Below are 8,671 nucleotides of genomic sequence, written 5' to 3' on the forward strand. Positions count from 1 at the left end.
AAATCACAATGACGGCGCCGTGGGTGGAAACTTACAGATTGAAGGGCGGTAATATTATAATGAGAACCCTTTGCCACGTCACCAAGGGAGTGAAATCAGACGCGCTCGTTTTCTCAGACGCTTGCAGAAAAAGGCTTACCTAAACAAAGTTACTGGGTTAATCTTTTTCACGTTTCCTTGGTTGGTAGATGCACCGGGGACCTGATTATAGCACTTAAAACCTGGAATAGTCAGATTTTCATGATATGTCACCTTTAAAGGTTACTTCATCCCATTACAGGTGTTGTTCAGCACAACTCATATTCTCACAGAGATCCAATTTTACACTCTTATTCTGTTTCCGGAAGAGGTCCCTCGGCTTCTCTTCCAGGCAGAAATGACCTATAATTACTGGCAAACAAATCTAACCTAAACATAATGTGTCAGCACATCGAAAACATAAGTCTACTTTTAGTTTGCTATATTTTTCTGACAGTTAGTGGATGTATGTTTCTCTATGTTCCAGCGACTATTTGTCAGACGTTCACGTAATCGAAGACTAAATTTAAAACACTCACCCAGGCTGATTCTTTTGTCCATCCAGGTCAGCAGGTCTTTGGCGTAACGGCACCACATTTTGGCGTACTGCAGGGCGAGCTCCACGCCACCCTCGCAGCGACACAGGGTCAGGTCGGCATCCTGGGCTGAGGGGGAATACATCAGCATCAACGGATCGTGTGCATGCCTTACACTAAGTAAGCTAAACCCCGCTCGGGACTGACAGTGGCTTGTCCTCAACCAGCTTTATTGATCCTGTCGGCTGTTACTATACAGGATAAATCTCCTGTAATCTTCCAAAATTGCCATCACAACACAGACTGTTCCCAAAAAAGCAACTTAATTGTTAAAATCAATGCAGTAAGCTATCATTCTCCAAATGTCTGCTAAAGATGTCGCAATCAAGCACAGAATCATAACATCTATGATAGTCCAAGGGAAAAGTCGAATCCCTGCTACTCTCCACCACAATATTCCGGATTGGTAATTCAATATCCATGCAAAATTTGTGTCTAGGGAACTCCTGAGCTCGCTCAGTAGTGTCCATGAGGCTTTAGGACTCAGCAGTGAGTGCGTGAGGATTTCACAGAGACCGAGACAGTTCACCCTCCCTCTGTCTGCTGTCTCCTCCCTGTCCATTAAATGCTAAAAATCTGATCTGATCAAAACATCAGAACTAAAAACATGAATTTTCTTCATCATCCCTCCAATTTGTGCTGGAGTGTCTCTATCCAACTTCTATCCTGCCATACTTCCTGTCTTGTCATGTTAAGGCATATGTATATGTGTGTGTGCATGTTTAGTGCAGAGGGGAGGGGAAATAATCCAGGACAGTAGCAGACTGTAGAGTGATGGTCTTTAGATTAGGGTGGGGTTGACTTCCTGATATAAGGAAATCGGTATCTCATCATTACTTAACACTCTCTTAAACACTCTTTCTCTCTTTTTGCTTCTCTAATAGTTATATATTGTATAAACAATTAAGCCTGTTTTTTTAAAACAGTTGTAAAAAAAATTGTATTGCGACACTGCAATACAATAACATTTAATTCTCAAAACCGTGATGTATTAAAAAAAAACTAATTCTCATTAATGTGATGTGAAAACACACATTCTCATTACTATGACGCATAAAAGTCTCCTCATTACTGTGATGTGAAAAAATCTCATTCTCATTATGGTGATAAAAAAAAATCATTGTCATTACTGTGATGTGAAAAAATCTCATTCTCATTATGGTGATAAAAAAAATCATTGTCATTACTGTGATGCGAAAAAATATAATTCCTCATTATGGTGATAAAAAAAAAAAATCATTGTCATTACTGTGATGCGAAAAAAATCTCATTGTCATTACTGTGATGTGAAAATTTCTTTCGCATTAATGATGCAGAAAAATCTCATTCTCGTTACCATGATTTGAGAAAAAAAAAAATATATATATCATTGTCATTAACGTGATGCAAAAAAAACCTCATTGTCATTACAGTGATGTGTAAGAAAAAACATTCTTATCGTGATGCAGAAAAAGACAAAAATAATTATGATACATTATTTAATTTGTAAAGCAAAATATAATTTCTTCTACTTCTCATACTAATTTCTCTTGATACTGGGGTGAATTATGGAATTACTGGTCAACCTAGCCATTTGTTAATTAACAATTTAAAATGAATATATATGATTTAATATGATGTTAGGGGATACAAGACAATAAACTCACAGTTTTTATCCAAAGAAGTCATGAAATGTCTCTGCTTAGTCAGTCCATTTGGCTGATCAGATCTCACAGTGGGGGACAGAACTATAGAATATATGGTTGATGCTGAAGTCTGTCTCAGATGTGAGTAATGAAGGTGATGCGCTCCGTGAGTACAAGCCAAGATATCACCTCGAAGGTCACTGTGCGGATATTTTATTTAAACTTTTGAGTGTTAACGTAATCCCTAATCTCAGCTACCAAGCAGCTATAAACTCACAGAACAAGCAGGTCTAGCCAAGGAAGATGACGTCAATATATAGTGGGTATAGAAAAGAATCACCCCCCTTTAAAATAATCACATTTTGTTGCTTTGCAGCCTGAAATGAAAACGGACACAGTTTTGTTTTATCCAGCTGTATAATCATCCAAGTGAAAGATACAACACCAACATGTCTGAAAAAAACAAAACAAAAAAAAAAACAGAATCACCGAGTTGGAAAAAGGATCACCCCCTTGTTTCAGTATTTTGTTGAACCACCTTTTGTTTTAATTACAGCGTTTAGTCTGTTGGGATTTGTCTCTACTAACTTTGCACATCTAGACTTTGTAATATTTGCCCACTCTTCTTTGCAGAACTGCTCAAGTTCAGTTCAATTTGATGGGGAGCGTTTGTGGACTGCAGTCTTCAAGTCATTCCACAGATTTTCAATTGGGTTTAAGTCTGGGCTCTGACTAGGCCATGGAAGGACATTCACCTTTTTCTCCTTCAACCACTATGTGGTCAACACTGTGTGTTTTATGTCATTGTCATGTTGGAAAGTAAACCTTCTTCCCATTGACAACTTTCTGGCAGAGGGCAGATTCTCCTCAAGAATTTGACAGTATTTTGCCCCATCCATTTTTCCTTCTATCCTGACAAGTGCTCCAGTCCCTGCTGCAGAGAAACACCCCATAACAGGATATTACCACCTCCATGCTTTACTGTAGGAATGCTGTTATTTGGATGGTGAGCTGTAGTGGATTTCCGCCAAACATATCGTTTGATGTTGAGGCCAAATAATTACATTTTAATCTCACCTGCCTCAGTGTGTGTGTTTTGGCAAAGCACAGTCGTGACTGCATGTGGCCTTTCTTGAGGAGTGGCTTTTTTTTCTTGCAACCCTCCCATACAAGCCACATTTGTGGAGAATTTGTGATATTGTTGTCACATGCACACAATGACCACTCTTTGTCATAAATTCCTGCAACTCTATCAGAGTTGCTGTAGGCCTCTTGGTCGCTTCTGACCAGTTTCCTTCTGGCTCTTTCATCCAGTTTAGAGCGACGTCCTGATGCAGAGAGGGTCTGTGTTGTACCAAATACCTTCCACTTTTTAGTAATGGATTCATTGTGCTTCTAGGCATTGATAAAGCCTTTGACATTTTTTGTATCCATCTCCTGACTTGTGCCGGTCCACAACTTTATCCCATAAAAGTGCAGGGGGGGTGATTCTTTTCTATACCCACTGTATATTCAATACAGCACAGCCATCACCTAGTCAAAATAATCTTATTTTATCTTTGGTTACTACTCTCCTCTTCATAATTTATAATTCATATCCATATATTACTTTCTACTCTAATTTTATATAAAGATTACAGTTCTAATGCTTACATGCTATCCTATGCTATCCTATCTCTCTACAGTTTTCAGAGAGATGGATCAGTGGGAAAAACAGAGAGCAGCTGTCTGCCGCTTTAATCTGCTCTCTAACCACCGTCCGGTGCTAATCTTGTTAGCGAGGGGCAATTAGTCCATGTGGCTAATTACACGTAAACAGTGCAGGTTGAAGAAGAGAGATTTAGTAGCGTGACATGATGCCTCCGGGCCTGATCATTCACTCTTGCTTTGCTTTTCTCCTCTCAGATAGATCACTGCTGTCTATGTCCAAATGATGGACAGAAGACCATGTTGAATCAAGCAACCACCATGAACCTGGCTGGATGTATGATATTCATTCTAATATTTGTGAGAGCACAAACAAACTGTACATTGCAAATCTCATTACTCCTCCACCCCTGTTAGTCTTCCTCCAAATGTCCAGCAAACAAACACCCATACAAAACGGTCTTAAAAAGAATTACCGGTTACGGCTCCGTCTTTTTCCTCCTCCTCACGGCAGATCTTCAACGACTCCACATCTTCACCCTACAAAACACACAGCTTTTAATATTCACCGTAAACCACATGGAATATTTTTAATACTTGGTTGAGAGAAATTGTTGAACCCAAAAGTATCAAGAAATATGAGTACGAGTATATGAGAAAGAGAGTGGGAACAATAATTCATCAATCATGTCTCACTGTAATATCATCCAGATCAGCGTTCAGTGTGGTGTCTGCTGAAGTGTCTGTTAAAGACAGTGAGTCTGCTTCTTGTAGCAGCTCATCCACAGTCCTGAGAAATCAAATCAACCGACACAAACATATTAAAAATGAAGCGTTCTCACAGAGCCAAAATAGAGCCGGTATTTCATTTATTCAAACTATTTTTATGCTTTTAAAAATAAAGGTTCTTTATTGGTTCCATGAATTCAACCTTTAAAATTCTTTATAGTGGAGAAAGATTTTTTTAGATTATTAAAATGTTCTTCACAGTAAGAAATAAATGGTTCTTTTAAGAGCTCTTCAATACAAGGTTCTTTGAGGAACCAAAAATGGTTCTTCTACGCATCACTGCAAAAAAAAACAACCCAAAACTTTGGAACCTTTATTTTTAAGAAAGTGAAAAGATCTACGTACGAGCATGTTAATGACAGATCCAAGTTAGCGTCAAAATCACGTAAAATCTCACTGTAACGCTTGGTTTCTAAGTGCCGGACTGGGGTACCACCATCTGAAACAAAAGAACATGACAGGTCATGATGCTGCATGTGATTGTTTTTAAAATGAGAAGCTGATTATATATATTTTATATGAAGTGAAGTGACATGTGGCCAAGTATGGTGACCCATACTCCGAATTAGTGCTCTGCATTTATCCCATCCAAAGTGCACACACACACACACCATTTTTTTGCTGCGGCGCCCAGGAGCAGTTGGGGGTTCGGTGCCTTGCTCAAGGGCACCTCAGTCGTGGTATTGAAGGTGGGAGAGAGCGCTGTACATTCACTCTCCCCACCTACAATCCCTGCCGGTACGAGACTCGAACCCGCAACCTTTGGGTTACGAGTCCGACTCTTTAACCATTAGGCCACGACTTTATATAAGTTATAGGCCTAAAGTCAGAATTGCGAGATATAAACTCACACTTCTGACTCTTTTTCTCAGAATTGCGTGACATAAACTCACAATTGCATGTTATAAAAACTCGCAATTCTAAAAAAAAAGACTTTTTTTCTCACAATTGCGAGTTTATATCTCGCAATTCTGACTTTTTTTCTCAGAATTGTGAGTTTATATCTCGCAGGTCTGACTTTATTTCTCAGAATTGCGAGTTTATATCTCACAATTATGACCTTTAAACTCGCAATTCTGAGAAAAAAAGTCAGAATTGTGAGATAAAAAGTCGCAATGACCTTTTTTATTTTTTATTCAGTGGCGGAAACGGGCATCCATAGAAAACACATAGGCTACAATGACCAAGACTGGCATTATTTGTACAGTTAAACAAAAACATTAATATTAATATGGTTACAAAATAGAATTGTATGCCATCAATCCTATAAACTAAATTCTTTCATTTTCTAAATGTTTTTTTTCTGTTTCAACTGTACACAATATAACATGGGGTGCAAGTAATAACTTCCTAATAAATTCCTAAAGGAACTACTGTACCTTACAGACCAATTGCTGTTCAATTAAGTCTGATTGTATAGGATTAATCCATTCAGTCAATTTACTATTAGTCAGTTTATTACAGTCAATTTACTTTATATTCCTTCCATCAAATATATATTGTGTAATATCTATCTATTCCTCAGCCGTAGGTGATCTTTAACCATTTTCTCGTAACTGCCTTTTTACTACAGTAGCTGCCAGGAGAATCAATATCAGTTTCTTTTTTGTTGTTGTTGTTTCGATATTATGGAAAAACTATAATATATGTAACATGGACAGTGTAATGTAAAACAAGTTAAAGTACGATAACACTTCTTTGTGAAGGAGGTTGTTGATTGTGCTTAAAGTACATTCACTTTTGTGTGAACACTTGCAGGAACTGGAACTTAAAACTAGAGTAAAAACAATTAATGACTCGGTGAAATATGCGTTTGACATCAGGACAGGAAGTCACACTACTGAAGTTCACACAAACATTTCGTGACAAAAGCAATAAAGATAAAGCGGCAAATGTGAGCCAGCCTACAGCATTTTTGAATCACCTTGCACAAATCATTTTATTGCATATTTTAAAGCACACGTAAATTGCTTATCTAAAGTTTAGACATGCTTTTCTGAGTTTTTACTTAACATGAACTCTTGAATGCGCATCTGCAATACTGTAAATATGGCTCTGAACATGCGATGTGCCACACTTATGCTGCACTAACAAAGAAAGTGTCATAGTCAATCTCTCTTTCTCTTTTTCTCTGCCATGCTCCATTTAGGTCAACCGCATCCTGTCTAGGTTTGTTAACATGCTCTGCTACAGGGACAATACGGACTTGTTTTTGATGAAGAGATTATTTCAGCTGTATGGAATAAAATTCACCCACCGGATGTCAAAGTCATCTCAAGGATGTGCACTGCGGTTATGCTGTCAGTTGACACATTATGCTGTTAGTTGATATATATAGAATGTTTTAATTCTCATTCTGATACTAATTTCAAACTGATAATGTTAAATGACATGTGACACTTAAAGTGGTTGAAATGAGAAGCACTGCATCTATCGCAAATTATTTGAAACCAGTGCATGTGACTTCCTCCCACTGAGGTCTTATTGAGGTTTATTTCCACATCCTGGATTTAATCCAGTTATATGTTCTATGAGAATGTCTAAATAAATTTAAAAAAAGTATTAAAGTATAAAATAAAATAAATTACTAAAGAAAATTCCATTTTGAGTGCCAAAAAGAAACTTTTTTTTTTTTTACGTGGAAAGAAGTCACAAGTCACCCCAAGATGTGGTAATTTTGTACATTTGTCAAAATGTCCTGCACATGAAAACTTCCTTGCCATGCAACTTTTGTACAAAGGCAAAATGGACAAGACAGGAAGTGCTCTGATCATGCACTGATCACTGCATGCAACACAAACACGCAAGCACGCACATGCAAAGAAAGAGAACGAAAGCGAGATATACACTACTGCAGAATAAAGCTACAACAAAAACTGATTCTCCTCAAAGTCTGATGTAACTCACCCTGAACTTTTGGTTGCCTCAGCTGTGCAGTCTCTGCTGCCTCCTCCATCTAGTCCTTTACTGATGAACCAGCAGCTCACAACAGACCGTGTTCGTGTTGTCATCCAGCAGTTAGTCCATCCACCCCAGCTGAAGATGATTCGGTCAGAATCATCACCTTTCACCGAACACTGACACAGGACATGAAGACTGTGTGGGTTTTGATAACTCTGCTCTCTCTTCTCTCACAGCGCCACTTCTCTTCCTCTAAAGCGAAGGTTGGCCAATGTTCTTTCACCATCATATGAGGAGGAAGTTTGTCTCACTATCACTCTCAGACACACCTAACACCCCCAACTTCTGCTAAGGCCTGAGATATTTCTGGTAATCTGTGGCAGCGTTTGTTGCAATGTTATTTTGTTAGTGATTCTTTGTTTGTGGCCTTTCAAAGGCTCTTGAATTTGGAACTACTTTATTTGGGCTCCAACTTTCATTTATCAAATCTCTAAACATAATTTTATTCTGCATTTGCATCAAATGAGGAACTTTTATGCAGTAAAAACCCTTGAATTAGCAGTAAATGAGCCTGAAATCTTGCTTTAGCATTCACCCAATGAAAAGTATCCTCACAACATTGCCCCCTGGTGGTTGAGACACAAGTGCTGACACAAGTAACTCGGTGATGGCCGACTCATTGATTTTGAGCAAAATCATCTCTCTTCTACTACTCGCATATACACCTATGGACATGAGTTCAGGAAGATGGTATTTAAATTATATTTCAAATGAATGTGTATCCACCTGTGTGCTAACACTATGGATGCTCTTCGTGAACTGAACAGCTCTATGAACGAACAACAAACAACCCTGACGATTTTTTCATTATATCTGGTGATTTCAACCATGTAAATCTAAACTCAGTCTTGCCGAAGTTCTACCAACACGTGAACTTTGCAACAAGGGTAACAACACATTGGACCAATGTGAAACTCAACAGTCCAATGTGAAAAACATTCAGCCACTTGTAAAACTAGCCAAACCGGTCAGAAAGCGGATGACAGTATGGCCAGATGATGCTCTCTCAACACTCCTGGACTGCTTTCAGGACAC

The 8,671-nt window shown here is 38.4% G+C and overlaps 1 protein-coding gene across 1 annotated transcript in view; it reads right to left on the reverse strand.

The window, feature by feature from the left end:
• Positions 1 to 7,828, reverse strand: part of LOC107757342 (GEM-interacting protein-like) — a 19,066-nt gene extending 11,238 nt beyond the window's left edge. The window contains exons 1-5 of the mRNA XM_016574783.1: positions 7,583 to 7,828; positions 5,021 to 5,114; positions 4,583 to 4,676; positions 4,363 to 4,426; positions 558 to 683 (exon numbers count right to left, since the gene is read on the reverse strand). Coding sequence (XP_016430269.1) covers positions 558 to 683; positions 4,363 to 4,426; positions 4,583 to 4,676; positions 5,021 to 5,114; positions 7,583 to 7,631 — 427 coding nt within the window. The 5' untranslated portion in view covers positions 7,632 to 7,828. The remainder of the gene's footprint in view (positions 1 to 557; positions 684 to 4,362; positions 4,427 to 4,582; positions 4,677 to 5,020; positions 5,115 to 7,582) is intronic.
• Positions 7,829 to 8,671: the final 843 nt, after the last annotated feature.

The sequence above is a fragment of the Sinocyclocheilus rhinocerous genome, unplaced genomic scaffold (assembly GCF_001515625.1).
Source record: "Sinocyclocheilus rhinocerous isolate Xijiao unplaced genomic scaffold, SAMN03320098_v1.1 scaffold383, whole genome shotgun sequence".
NCBI lineage: Eukaryota > Metazoa > Chordata > Actinopteri > Cypriniformes > Cyprinidae > Sinocyclocheilus > Sinocyclocheilus rhinocerous.